General features: G+C 37.5%; 1 protein-coding gene across 3 annotated transcripts in view; it reads right to left on the bottom strand.

The window, feature by feature from the left end:
• LOC127660117 (myotubularin-related protein 13-like) overlaps positions 1 to 15,249 on the bottom strand; it is a 179,503-nt gene that overhangs the window by 114,307 nt on the left and 49,947 nt on the right. For all 3 annotated transcript variants that reach the window (XM_052150205.1, XM_052150222.1, XM_052150213.1), the window contains exons 4-6: positions 7,856 to 7,999; positions 4,763 to 4,873; positions 1,564 to 1,669 (exon numbers count right to left, since the gene is read on the bottom strand). In XM_052150205.1, coding sequence (XP_052006165.1) covers positions 1,564 to 1,669; positions 4,763 to 4,873; positions 7,856 to 7,999 — 361 coding nt within the window. The remainder of the gene's footprint in view (positions 1 to 1,563; positions 1,670 to 4,762; positions 4,874 to 7,855; positions 8,000 to 15,249) is intronic.

Below are 15,249 nucleotides of genomic sequence, written 5' to 3'. Positions count from 1 at the left end.
ATTAATAAAGTTGTTGAGAGAACACAAAAATCTTACTGCATCATGTTGCCTTTATATTTTTTTACATTGCTCAACAATTGCTTTTTTAAAGGGGTCATGACATGAGAAACCAAATTTGCCTTGATCTTTTGGTATATAAGAGGTCTTTGTATCATTAAAACGTCCTGCAAGTTTAATATTTTAAGACGTCCTCCCCATTCTAAATGAATCATTTATTTAATCAAGCTCAAAATACAGCTCGTTCTGGATTCATGGTTAGAAGTGACGTGACGGTTAGAAGTGACGTACCAGCGTTTGCATATGACCGCCTCCAGCACAAGATAACTACGCTTTAAGCGCAAGACAACTACGCTCATTTCAGTATCGCCGTGCGCCTCACAAGTGTTCAGTCGATGGACAGCGAGCTCTGACAGAGACTACTTGTGCACAGGAAAATTACGATGCCACACAGATGTGCTGTTCCTGGCTGTGGTCAAACAAAACCTCTGAATAAGCTGCCGAAAGATCCAGGCGTCAGGGAAAAATGGATGCAGTTTATTTTTTGCGGACGTCCCAGTCACGGCAGTGTTAACTTAAGCGTTTGTTCTGTACATTTTAAGGATGACTGTTTTGAGAACAAATCTCAATATGATGCTGGCTTTGCCAGAAAACTGTTGCTCAAAGATAAGTCCGTGCCGACTATTCTGGGAACAACAACGACGCAAACTGTAAGTAATCTATTTTAAACTTTAAACTACTTTTTAAAGCGCAATTTCATTCATTATGAATAATCACAGTGTTTTTACTTAGTTTACTTGCATATTGTTCTGGCTGGGAGCGTCAATAATTGATACATAGGCACTGACGTTAGCCAATCATAACAGTGGGCGTTAACACTGAAGTCTTAAATGGAAAACGCCCCCAAAACAGACTGTTTGAATCAGAGGATGAGAAACAGGGTGGGAAAAGGTCATAAATCACTAGATTTTAAAAGTTTTTCTTAAAAAAAAATATATTAATACTATAATTGCACCTAAGGGAACATAATAAAACAATAAAAAAACCCATGTCATGACCCCTTTAAAGTGCAGTACAGAGCAATTTCAGCACATTTAGAGTCTGGATAATTTGAACTGTGCGTGATTGAAGGAAATACATGACGGACAAAATGAAGCATACATGTTTGCGAATGCACCCCTCTGACTTTTTACATTTAAAACTATGATCTAGTCTTCCTGAATGTAAATATATGAATAGTACTATTACTTTTGGCACATATATAGAGTACTTATTTCTTATACTTAAAGAAGGCAGGCAGATTGGTAGAGTTGTGAGCAAAAAAAAAGTACAATTCCTCCTGGTCTCCCCTTATATGTTCATAATACGACTGCTTTTCAGATCTCAATAAAAACATGTTTACAGGAAGAAACATTAAGTGGTAACTAAAATATTGCATTAAACAATTTCTGTATAAATACTGGAATAATAAAAAGTCACCAGAGGCAAGTTAGAGCTGACACAGTTTTCCTGTAAATGCACAGTATAATTCTCAATATCCACTTTTTATGAGCAAAAGGTACCCACCTAACTGTTGGAAGAGGAGGGCCACACTCTTACAGGTGATGGGCAGGTTGTCATTCAGAGGGGTTTGTATGAGCTGCCGGTCGCCCGCTCCAAGTGAAAAGAGTTTCTGAAGACATGAACACAAACTTCCTGGTCATTCACACTGGAAAGATGCATGATGTGAACAACATCTATGAAAACCAAATAATATTGCAATGCTTATTACTACAGAAATAATGGTGTAGAATACATGGTGAAACTTATATTCTATTCTTCTGATGCATTTTTCTCTCGCACCAAAACATCTTATTTTAGATTGGCATTTTCACACCCTCTCTCTCTGACCTTTGCAATTTAACAGTTAGTGATTGCAACTATTCTTTAAAGACTTCTATACGTAAAGGACCACAATTTGTGAAATGAGTAAAAATGCCGCTGCCATGATGTTCAGTATTGGAAGGGGCTAGAAACTTTCGGCCGATAGTGAAAAAGCGGGGAAGTCAGAGGAAGCGTCAAGTCCAAGGTCTCATTTCATGCATCAATATCAGCAAACCTACCGTCAGAACCCTCCAAAGCTGCAGCGGCATACGCAAAGTCACATCAATCTAGTTCTGAAAACCCCAAATTATATATAAACCACTGTAGTACAGCCACAGAAGATTTTTTAATAATGCGTTTACCCTTCACACGCTCAAAAGCTCTGTATCAAATCCTAGTGAGCTACCAACCTATAGGCAACATTTTAAGCATAACAAGGTGCTAACCTGATCCTGATCCTGTTCCAAAATGATCCTGTATCCAAGTTATGCTAACATAAGATACATCATATAGGACAAATTCTAAAGTTGCATCACAAGATTTTGAACAGGTTCCATTTGTGTTAAAATTCTGCCTTAGAAGGTACAGTGGGGGAAATAAGTATTGAAAGCATCAACATTTTTACAGTAAATATATTTTTAATGAGGCTATTCTCAAGAAATCCACAAATGTAAATCATTCACAAAATTAAAGTCCATAAATACAGTTGTGTAATAAAGTGGAATGGCATGACACAGGAAAAAAGTATTGGAGACGCTAAGAAAAAGCAGTTCTCCAAGGCAAGGTAAGACAAGGAACCAGCTGAAATCCATAAGTAGTTAGAAAGTAATTATACCTCCTATCTGTGCAAATTAATATCAGCTGGGTTAGTAAAATGGTTGTCTATCTAAAAACGCTTTTCGTTACCAAGGTGTCACACAAGAAACATCTCATGATGGGAAAAAGCAAAGAGCTCTCCCAAGACCTTATTGTTGCGAAACATATTGATGGAATCGGATACAGATGTATTTCAAAACTTCTGAATCTTCCAGTAAGCACCATTGGGGCCATTATCCGCAAGTGGAAGCAACATCACTCCGTCATCAACCGGCCACGCACAGGAGCTCCTCGCAAGATTCCTGACCAGAAGAGTAGCCCGAAGAGTGGCCCGAGATCCAAGGACCACTCAGAAAAAGCTCCAGAAACACTCGGAGGCAGTAGGTACCATCGTCACAGAGAAAACAATAGGCAATGCACTCCACCACCATGGCCTCTAGGCACGCTCACCCAACAAGACTCCATTACTATAGAAAAGGCATGTCGAAGCTCATTTAAAGTTTGCTACAACTCATTTGGACAAGCCTATGAAATACTGGGAGAGTGTAGTCTGGTCAGACGAGATTGAAATGACACTGCACATCACCCTAAAAATCAAGGTGTTAGAATGGCCCAGTCAATCACCTGATTTGAATCCAATTGGACATTTGTGGAAAGAGCTAATGATCAAGGTTCACTAGAGGCCCCCCCCGGAATCTTCAAGATTTAAAGACAATATGTTGAAAAGAATGGGCCAAAATTACACCTGAATACGATTCATTTCTTCATACAGGAAGTGTCTTGAAGCTGTCATTACAAACCAAGGCTTCTCCGCTAAGTATTAAATACATTTCAGTTAGTGTGTTCAATACTTTTTTCCTGTGTCATTTCTCTATTACACATAACTTCATTATGGACTTCAATGTTTGGATTTCTTTATGTGTGTGGATTTCTTGAGTTAACACCAAAGTCTGGTGAAAATTTCATGTGAAAAAAATGTTGATGCGTTAAATACTAATTTCCCCCACTGTATCTGCCTGTGTTCACTAGGTTGTAGAACAGAATTTCAGATCTTGGCTCTCTGTAATCCAATAAGTTGAAGAATGGCTGTTTGGTGGACAGATGCACACTGGAGTTGAGGCCTGCCCAAAGTGGCCCTTAAGTCCCATGGCACATTCCAAGGGGATGGAGTTAAAGTCACACTGACAGATGAATTTGTTCCTCTCCTGAGGTTTATAAACAATATTCCATTTGACTATAGTGATATCACAGCACAGCTGGGAAGAATAATGGTTTCTGGAGGAATTTAAAATGCACTGGTGAATGACATCAAAAACAAAAATGATGCTGGGGAATTCAACAAGGGATCCTGCTAAACCCCATCTGTATAGATATATTTACCCTGAAAGGAACATCTAAATTGTTAAACAATATCTGTTATTGTGATGTATTCATTCTGTTTGGTTTATAGGAGTGCAGTGTATCATAAAGAACTGATGATTTAGAAATTTTTGAAGAGAAAACATACATTTTTAAAGGACAAATTTGTTTAAAGCTGTGGCATCATTTACTCACTCTCATGTCATTCCAAACCCTGTATGACTTTCTTCTATGGAACACAAAAGGAGATGTTAGGCAGAATGTTAGCCTCAGTCACCATTGACTTTCATTGCTTTTTTTCATTACATTAAATGTTAATGGTAACTGAGGCTCTGCCTAGCATCTAGCAAATGGTTTAGAACGACATGAACATAGGTAAATTATGACAGAATGACACTGTTAAGAGAATCGGGGGTGACAGGACGGGGCAGTGGTGGTGATGGATGGACGGTGACACTTAAACTACAACATGTGAACAAAATTTATGTTTTAATTTTTTAGCACTAAACCCTTTCACTGACCCTTAAAGACTTTTCCACTTCTCAGATTCTCCAGTGAAAACAAAACATGATGTGTGACATCCAGCTTTCACTAGGACGCCATCCTAAAGGTACCCAGGTACCGATACACAGACAAATGAACCCTGGCTAACCCTATATTGGCTCGAGTATCCACAGGGGTCAGGGTTGAGACAGATGAGGAATTCTTTGGTTAAGTAATGTCTGACCTGAGAACCTCCAGCCACAGGCACCAAACATGTGAAGAGATTGGCCACAAGCCCTTCCAGAGGGAAGCTCAGACTATCAATGTACACTGTGTAGATCAGTCCCAAACAACCCTAGGAGAGAAAACAAAACTTACAGCAATTCCTGGCACACAATCACTTTTATAACACATACTGGACATTAAACGACACATTGATTATAAACTAGATTTTTACATTCTCTTAAATTTTTTTTGTGATGTTTATCTGTAAATCCATAAAACTTTATGCCATGATGTTGGGGTTGGCCTGAAAACTTTCCAAGAATTTGCTAATCCATTGCTAGTGTGTTTTATTATTTGTTCTTTAGAGCATAAAACATTATTTTAAAGAATTATTTGGGTAAATGGCAGGAAATACCAACAGGATATAACAGTGCCTATTAAGACATATTGAGAAACAGAGATGCGATGTGTGTCAATACACATAAAATTAAAGTAACTCATTCCTGAGCACAGTTCATACTAAATACATGAATTTAGACCAACAACACAAAAAAACAATTAAATGAATGAATTAAATAAAAAGCACATCCTGAGTCTGCATAAAACTTTCTAATCCCCGTTTATTTTAATTCCACCAGCAGACATAAATCTCAGGCTTTAACCATTTAAAGGGATAGTTCACCCAAATATGTAAACTCTCTCATCATTTACACATGTTCTTAATTCTGCTGAGCACAAATATTTTTAGAAGAATAATCTCAGTTCTGTTGGTCCTTACAATGCAAGTGAATGGTGACGAGGCCTCTGAAACGCCAAAAATCACATAAAAGTAATCCATAAGACTCCAGTGGTTAAACCCATGTCTTCAGAAGCAATATGATAGGTGTGGGTGAGAAACAGATTCAAATCTGAAAGTGAAAGCAGAGATTTAAAGTAAAAAAAGGTCATACATTTTTATCTGTTTCTCACCCACGCCATCATATCGCTTCTGAAGACATCAATTATCCCCTGGAGTCATATGGATTACTTTTATGTTTCCTTTTATGTGATTTTTGTAGCTACAAAGTCTGGTCACCATTCACTTGCATTATATGGACCTACAGAACTGTTCTAAAAATCTTTGTTTGTAAAAGTCATACATTTTTTGAGCGAACTATCCCTTTAAGAGCTGTGATGATCAATACTGTTTTCATCCAAGTGATGGTTTAAATGAACATAAATTCAACTCCAGCATGAAAAGTCCTGATTATGAGTGCCGTGTTTTCATGATAAACTCCAATAAGACAGCATAATGCTGAATCATTAAGACTTGCTTGTAATCTTATACTTCTAGAAGTTTCTTCTTAAAGTTTGTTAGATAGAGTCAGGGTTCTAAATTTACATTTGCCAAGCACCAAAAATTTACTCAATTGGAGTAAGAAATTATGCATGATTTCAAGCTGAAATAGTTTTTGCTAAAATAGGCTACTTTCTTTTATCCTACCTTAGTATGCAAAGACAAATATATGTTTGTAGCCATTCATAGGTTGATTCCCCCAAAATGTGTTAAAGGATTATGTAACACAAAAATGAGCATTCTGTCATTGTTTACTTACCCCTGTGTTGTTATAACCCTATTAAGCTTTCTTTCTTTGGATACTCTTTCTTAACACAAATGTTGTGCTCAGTGATGTCATACAATGGCAGTTTATGGTAACCACCTCTTCAAGCTTCAAAAGAATGCAAAAGTATCATTCAGAAGTCTAATAAATAATTCCATGAGACTCATGATTGTTATGAAAGCATACGATAAGGTTTGGTGAGAAACAAACCAACATTTAGTGAAAATTTTCATTGACCAATTTATGCATTTCTATGCCAAAACTTTTTTTTTTGGACCAGTGCCAGGACACGATGTGATTGTGGCTGCATGTATCCTCCTCTACGTTCCTGTTTGATTTCCAAATATTCCATAAAAAAAAAGGCTGGGCATAGAAATGCATAAATTCTTCGACTAAAAACTCTTCAGACATGTTTAGTAAGTTCTGTTCTCTGTTTTGTGTGCAGCTGTGTTGTGTTCTGGTGTTGCTATTGCTGTGGCGGGCCTGTTTTTAGATAAACCAGTTTTCGCTTAAGCACCCAAATGTTGCGATGAGGCTATGTAAACTGTTGCTTTCGTGCCCTATTATGAACGTGCACAGGAGATCAGCGGTCAATGACTATTTTCACTAAATAATAGAATAGAATAATTTCTCACCAAACCTTATCGTTTGCTTTCATAACAATCATGAGTCTTATGGAATAATTTAATAGACTTCTGAATTATACTTTCGCATTCTTTTGAAGCTTGAAGAGGTGGTCACCAAAAACTGTCATTGTTATGACATCACTGAGCACATAATGTTTTCACAATTTCTCTATTTGTGTTCAGAAAAAGAAATAAAGTCATATATGGTTATAACAACACAGGGATGACTATGTAAACAATAATTTCATTAAAAGTTTTAGGTGAACTATCCCTTTAACACTGTGGCTCGAGTCGACAAGCAATGTTGTGAGTTTCGGGCATGACCGTCCGTCTAACCAATGGAAGATGGGGGGGAAGTTTAGGAAACCTGTTTAAAAAGCATTATTTTAGCAAACCCGTTTGGTGACATTTGTAGCGCAGAAATAACATACTTCAGCATCAAAATACAATGCAAAAACAAGTCTAAAAATTGCTGATGTAAGCGACATAAGTGAATCAAATTAAAGAGCTGAAGACCTTTTGCCTTAGAAAAGGTAATTTGGCTGGCTATACATTCCTGACATAAAGCCACCAAAACACATATTGATGTTTCTGTGAAAGGTAGCATTTTACAGAGAGACTATGTGAAAATGTGATACTGTTAATGACATAACTTCCACTGTTCACCTTAAATACACAGGGAAAAAACGAAATAATTCCTTTGTCACAAAGGCACGATTTGGTGAGAAATTTTGATGGCTAGTAAACTTTCTCAAATCTTCTGTCATTGCCCAGCGTGGCAAAAACTTTATTTTAGACCCTGTAGATTAGATTATTATAAACAAAATAATGAAATAATGTTACAATAACACAGGAATAAGCCCAGGCTTTTGTGCTTTAGATTACCCTAAATATTTCTGGGTAATCCAGCCTGGAGACCAGAATGAGACTTTTGGGTGCAAAAACTTGAGCTGGCTGGATCAACCCATCCTCCTCCCCTTCCTCCTCATCTCCATCTCCATCCCCATCCGCCTCCAGAGTCTTTGAGCCCTGAGATGGAAAACAAACAAGTATTATTTAAAAAAAACCTGGGCTAAACAAAATTCCATGTGGCTGAGGTACTCTTTGGGTTGGTGGACATGTATAGAGCAATCGTATGAGATAAGAGCTGGACATGGTTCCAGGAGGATCAACTTCTGGGTCAAATGGAGTCGTAAGGACTTGGAATTTAGTCTCTAAACAGCATATTTAATAATGAGAGACAATGAAGCACTTCTAACAGAAAGACCCATAACAGAGTAGGAAAAGAGTGCCAAAGAGCCATTCTTTGAAAAGAAATGCTGAAAATCCTCGGTTTCCTCAGCAGAGATTGACTGAGATGATTGTGGGGATCCTTCTCTTAATTCTTTGTTATCTGCTAATGATAATCATCTGAGCGGAGTAGTTGAGAAGGCGTTGGGAAACAATGCATAAAGATCACATGAGTGCATGTTGTCAGAATCACTGATAAAACAAAGCTTATGTAGACAGGCTCAGTGAGTATAAACTGACTCAGCATACAAGCTGAATCCGGTTTGCTCCATGAATTCCAGCACTGTACTTCAATACATCAAATGTGATAATGGTTATGAGGTCAGCCAAGCTCAGCTGTTCTGTCTTGTTTCAACAAGCAAAAGAAAAGGATAACGGGAGCAAATTAAATTAGGGGTCCTGCATACCTATCAGTCGAAAGCGTGACAGCCCGCTGACAGAGTTAATGTCGCTTAAGGAAGGAGAAAGTTAAGATGATGAAGGGAGTGAGTCTTGCTGGACATATAAAAACACAAGTGGACTGAAAGAGGTAATGGTCTATTAAAAGATTTTGCTTTTGGAAATTGGTGGAAAAAGTCTTGGGGGGTTTGTGCAAGGGTCTTGAGGTGTTATTTAAACTGGTGTAGGCTCACGTTACAAGCTCTGCTTCGGAGTAAGTGTTGGATGTGTGCACAATCAAATTGGCTCCATGTGGGAGTATGAAAAAATGTAATTTCCTTAATAATCGTGTCAAAAAGATGCAATCGGTGTAAAAAAAATATCACAGTAATTACACCATGTACAACCCCATGTTGAGTTTACAGAACAACATGAGGAATAAATCAGTGAATAAATATGTGTTAGGTCAGAATCTAGCACACTAGCGGATATATATTAAAGTGAGGAATCACCCTAATGTATGACTTTCTTTCTTCCATGGTACACAAAAGGAAAATCTAGCCAAAATGTTTCCATTGTATGGAAAAACGATGCCATGAAAGTGAATGGTGACTGAGGCACCATATAACAGTTAAGCAGAAGAAAGAATGAATATAGGTTTAAAACAACATGAGGGTAAATTAAGACAGAACTTTTATTTGTGTTTGAACCATCTCTTTAAAATTAGATAGTAGGGTTTTGTGGGTAGTTGCCAAGGAGTTGCTATGCAGTTGCTAAAGTGTTCTGTACCACAACCATTTTCAGGTGAATTAGGCACTGAAGTGTACTACTTTGATCATTTAAATACTTTTTATTTAATTTTATTGCAGTCACTTCCTAATTTCTAATATGTAACACTTTGAGCCGTAGCAAGCACCACCAATGAAATACCTTTAACCTCATGCGACCCAGCATCAACATGCGTGGATGTTGTATTTTGGCTTTGCTATATGCAATACATCATTTAAATTAATTTAAACCGACTGAATACTGTTCATAACATTTACATTTATGCATTTGGCAGACGCTTTTATCCAAAGCGACTTACAGAGCACTTATTACAGGGACAATCCCCCCCCTGGAGCAACCTGGAGTTAAGTGCGTTGCTCAAGGACACAATGGTGGTGGCTGTGGGGATCGAACCAGCGACCTTCTGATTAACAGTTATGTGCTTTACCCCACTATGCTGCCACCACCATAACAATATAGAGTGTCATTTAAGGGTTAAAATTCTGGCACACCGAGTCATGTGACACAACAAGATGACGTCGGCCAACATGAGCCAACAAAAAGCCTCTGGTAAGAAACCTCTTTAAGCTTTTTCATTGAAACCTGTTTGGGTGTAAAGTCTCTAGTTTCATTTGATAAGCTGCTTTAAAAATGTGAATAATTTTTTGGACATCAGATAAACACAATGTTCACATAATTGGAAATTGGGACATTATTCTCTCAAAAGTTGAAAAAACATGTTTTATTTTTAATCATTATCGACCTTAACTCTGGGTCATTTAGCTTTATTTTAATATACATTTTGTTACCACTGTACAATACAGTTATATTCATTAACATTAGTAAATGCATTCCTATATTCACTATACATTTTCACATTGAGAATCAATGGGTTCATCCAAAAACTGAAAAAAAGTTCCTTTAGGAGGCTTTATATGGAGTTACGATGAAAACTGTTTCTAACTGTTTTGAGACCAGTGCAGACAGAAAGTACACTGGAGATCAAGTCATTCACCTAAAAGGGAGTAAGGAAGCAAGGGGACATCCTATAGCTTTCTATACAGCTAAGTCCATTCACATCTAAAATCCAACCAAAGTTTTAAATATGCGAATCACGGATGGTCTGATGTGGTAACCCCTCACAGCCAAGTCCACATATGTGGACATCAATTTTTAGGAAAACTATTTGCTCTACAATTTTTCCCCCCTCGTTTATTAGGTGCTAGTAGTCACAAATCAAAAAGATACATGGAAAATTCACACAGCAGTCATGCTCAGGCTTCAGGGGGATAAGGTGTTTTGGAAATTAGATGCATACCATATAAGAACATTTTTACATATTACACCAAGAGAGTTTTGACATAAATAGTTCTGCAGACTTAATTATCATCCTCAGATAAGAAAAGGAGGAGAGAAGTTTGCCCCAGAGTAATCTCCAACTGGTCAAAACCTGCTTCTTATTGTCCGGTTTGAGTCTGTGTCATGCATGCAAACTCATAACGGTGCCCACCTCTCAAACTCTGCTGTCTAACCCCTGCGCTGGACTCCATTTGATTTGCTTAGACAGTGAAAACATGCTACAAGATCCACAGCCTCTTATCAGTAGGAGCACATGATTAAAATACTCCCACAGATGGGAAACACATTTCAACTGTATTGGGAGGATTTGGTTCAATTATGAAGAAAAATACATTCCAGTGCTGCCTGTTCCAATCGGACCAAAGAATAATATCTTTCAGTGTGTCAGACATGTCATGATTTTTTTACATTAAGTGGGCTTAATGGTGTAGCAGCAGGCAACTGTGAAACACATGAAATGCTCTGTCACAGCAGGCATGCTTAAAACCAATGAACTCATTAAAAGTCCATACATAGCATGAAATGGGATTAGGGGTGGGCGATATGACCAAAATCTTATATCACGATGGAGTAATTTTATATCACTTTTACGATATATATCATGATATAGTTAGATATATAGTTCTCGCTCTGAGCTCTCCTGTCTCTGAGCACAAATATCGGAAAGCCTGCTGGACTCGCGCGCACTTCGGAGATCCAGAGACAGTGCGCACCAAAGACATGTGAAACATTCACACGTCAGATGTGAAGAATAATTAGCACTTTTGTAGTGCCAAATACTATATGAAGGTAACTACATTTGCTTGAGCAGCCGCAGAAAAATTTTCAATGCTAGAAAATCCCTGTCAAAGATTCTTCAATTCTCTCAGTTTCACGTGAAGCCCTGCCCACTGAAAGATAAGCCCATGCTGCACACATGGACATGATTACTGGAAATGATTTTTTTAAACTTTTTAATTCAGACAGATTCGCTAATGAAACATTTCAGATTTATTAATAATTTGTGAGAATGTTTTTACTAAATTTGAAGTTCTACACAAGAGCAAACTCTAGGTGAGCAAAGAAAAACTGGAAAAAAATATTTTCAATTAATCTTTTAAACTCTGAAGGTGTGTGTTTTTTTTTTTTTTTAAGATTTCCTGTTTCATTCGCATGCCCAAAATTAAAGGCTTATAACTTGACAAAACTTGTTTGGTATCACTGTAAAGAAAACAGCTGAAAGATCCCACAAAAACTTGCCAAAAATGTACTTGTTCTTATTTTTCTGATTTGACATTATATATCTCAAGGTGTAAATCAGGTAGCTCTGAAAAACTGCTTTTGTTTTGTTCCAAATCATACCTCTCTGAGTAAAATGTTGTGTAGACACGACAAATCAATCAAAAGTTATAGCATAACAAAAATAATTTATCCTAAACAAATAAAACATAATAATTGTACATTAAAATGAATTACACATGCAAATACAACAATGACTAAAGGTATGCTCTCTCTCCAAAGCATGCAGGCATGAGTAATGAGATCACATTCAGTTCTATTCTGTGTAATTTTAGACATCATTGAGTCTGTATCATATAGTTAGCACCATCTCCTGGTGGCTATATGAAATTAAATCCTCTCTGCCCATATTTGGATGACTTCCACCTCTGGTAGCAGTGATCTGAATCGTAATACAATCGATTTAGCATTCCATGATGCTGGAAAACATACTACATCATTTGCAATACAGTCATATGATCCAGCAATGCAAACGTGTTTTTAGCCAGATAGCACATTATGTGCTGTGTGCACACTGTGCTTCATATGGTTTACCAAATTATCAATGCATCCAATTATGTTGTGTGTGCTTGTTTTAACAGGAATCCCCATTTGTATATGGAATTTTATGTCCTGTTTATTTTTTGTGAAGTTATAAGCAAAAACGTGGCTTATAAGCAATCTCTGTTTACACGTAACATGTATGTCAAAGACTAATTTTTGCATGTGAGTAAAGGCTGGTTCTATTCTAGTCTTTGAGAGCTTTCCAACAACATATGACATGTGGCTATTTGATCAGTTTGAAGTTTTTATCTATTACAATATACACTGATCAGCCACAACATCAAAACCATCTGTCTAATATTGTCGTGCCAACAAAACAGCACCAACACTCGTCTCAGAATAGCATTCTGAGATGATATTCTTCTCACCACAATTGTACAGAGCAGTTATCTGAGTTACCGTAGTCTTTGTCAGGTCGAACCAGTCTGGCCATTCTCTGCTGACCTCTCTCATCAACAAGGCGTTTCTGCCCATAAAACTGCCCCTCACTGGATGTTTTTTGTTTTTGGCACCATTCTGAGTAAATTCTAGAGACTGTTTTGTTGGAAAATCCCAGGAGATCAGCAGTTACAGAAATACTCAAACCAGCCCGTCTGGCACCAACAATCATCCATGTGATTATCTAATCAGCCAATCATGTAGCAGCAGTGCATAAAATCATGCATACGTGTCAGGAGCTTCAGTTGATGTTTTCATCAACCATCAGAATGGGGAAAAATGTGTTCTCAGTGATTTGGACTGTGGCATGATTGTTGGTGCCAGATGGGCTGGTTTGAGTATTTGTGTAACTGCTGATCTCCTGGGATTGTCACACAATATTACACAAAATAGACCTACACAATATTAGGCAGGTGGTTTTTAATGTTGTGGCTGATCGGTTAATGTACAGTGCAAAATTATTAATAAAAAATAAAAACCAAACACTTCTGATTTGTCTCCAAATTTCAAAGCAAATGTTCAGTTTTGGTCATATTGTCTACATGCAATGTAAAGTACAGATTCTTAGCTTTAAAACTATACCAATTTTAAGTTGGTCAAGGCAGTTGGTCAAAATAACAATATTATTATTATAAGCGGGCCAATCCGAGCTTAAAGTATTAATTTCCATGAAATTTCCATGAATTTTTCAGGAACCCTGGAAATTTGTATTCTTAAAACATATGCTACAATGGAGTGACATTTTTGCCAATCTATGCATTTTTCTTTTATGTCCATGTGATCAATGGATTTGCAGCATTCAATGACAAAGTGTTTAATATTAAATGTAAGCACCTTCTGCATGAAGACCTAATTGTTACTGATGTTAAGTACACTCACTGGACTAAGGCTACGTCCACATTAATCCGGATGTGTTTGAAAACTGTGTTTACGTTTTTGAAACGCTCTCTGTCCACACTGCCATTATTAAGCTTTATACAAAAGTTGCTCATCCACATCGAAACGCATGAAAACGCACAAATCACATTACTGCGCATGCGGAAAATCCCCGTAGCATGTACAGTCTGAAACACAATTGTCCTTGTGTTCCGTCATGGACACCAATTCCGAGCGAACTTCCCTTCGCATTTGAAGGAACGCAATGTGATGGTTGTACAAAGTAACATTTAATTTAACGCTATCAAAGTGATCATCAAGTACAACAGCGTTGCGATAACACGGGCCGCCATCTTGATTGATTTGGTTGGATGGATTACATGACTGCGTCACATGAAAACAAATATATCATAATTTTCAGATATCCGTTTTCACAGTCCGCACTACAATGCAAAATCTGCGTAAATGTATCCACTTTGGAGTGCATTTCAGAAAGCTCAGTTTTTGCAGACAAAAACACCATCTCAGTGTGGACGGAAGGCCAATAAGGAGAGAAAAAGATGCGTTTTTAAACGAAAACATATTAGTGTGGAAAAGGCATAAGAGGCTATCCAGCACCCATTCACTTCCTGCCACATAAATCCACAAAACCTCCTTAGACACCTAGTGAGATTATGGGCTATCATGAACATTAAGTGAAAGAAGACATCCTGCATCACAAACTGCGGGATAAGTGTATCAAAGACAAACTGGTATTAAGAATGATGCTTCACTCACTTAATGTGTGTGATGACACTGTGAAGTACCCTTCATGGGTGGCCTTCTCCCTTAACCTCCCATGAGGCTTAGTAGAAAAGGACAACATATACTGTAAATAAAGATGATTAACAGTCTCTCAGTATGAGAGAGAAAGACAGAGCAAGAGGACATGTACAGTATTTGACTCAAGAGAGACCACAAAGAAGGACAGCTTTAGCCAACAGCTGCGGGTCATCAAAGCTCAAAGACTTGAAATGAAAAAGTTCCTGCCAAACTGTTTTGTAACCTTCTGAAACCACAAGCTTCTGAATGCAAAGAATTCTGCCACTTTTATTGACCATTCAATTGCACATTCTTTATCCTCTCATAAGTTGGTAATTGGTATATGTGTATTCTGTCCAGTAAAGCTACAGGAAGTTGACAGTAAGTCTGCACACTGGCATCCCTGTTGAAGCTTGTGGTAAACTTGATGATTCATTGTGAATCTGCAGAGGGAAAAAATATAACCTTTTACTGTAGGCATTTAAACAGCAAGAGGTCTGCTTATCAAATCAATGTGATTCAAAGGTTTTCAAAATGCTTTTTTTGTT

The sequence above is a fragment of the Xyrauchen texanus genome, chromosome 2 (assembly GCF_025860055.1).
Source record: "Xyrauchen texanus isolate HMW12.3.18 chromosome 2, RBS_HiC_50CHRs, whole genome shotgun sequence".
In the NCBI taxonomy this organism is placed as follows: Eukaryota; Metazoa; Chordata; class Actinopteri; order Cypriniformes; family Catostomidae; genus Xyrauchen; species Xyrauchen texanus.
The sequence above is the reverse complement of the archived record's forward strand: the minus strand, read 5'-3'. Positions and strand labels throughout refer to the sequence as shown.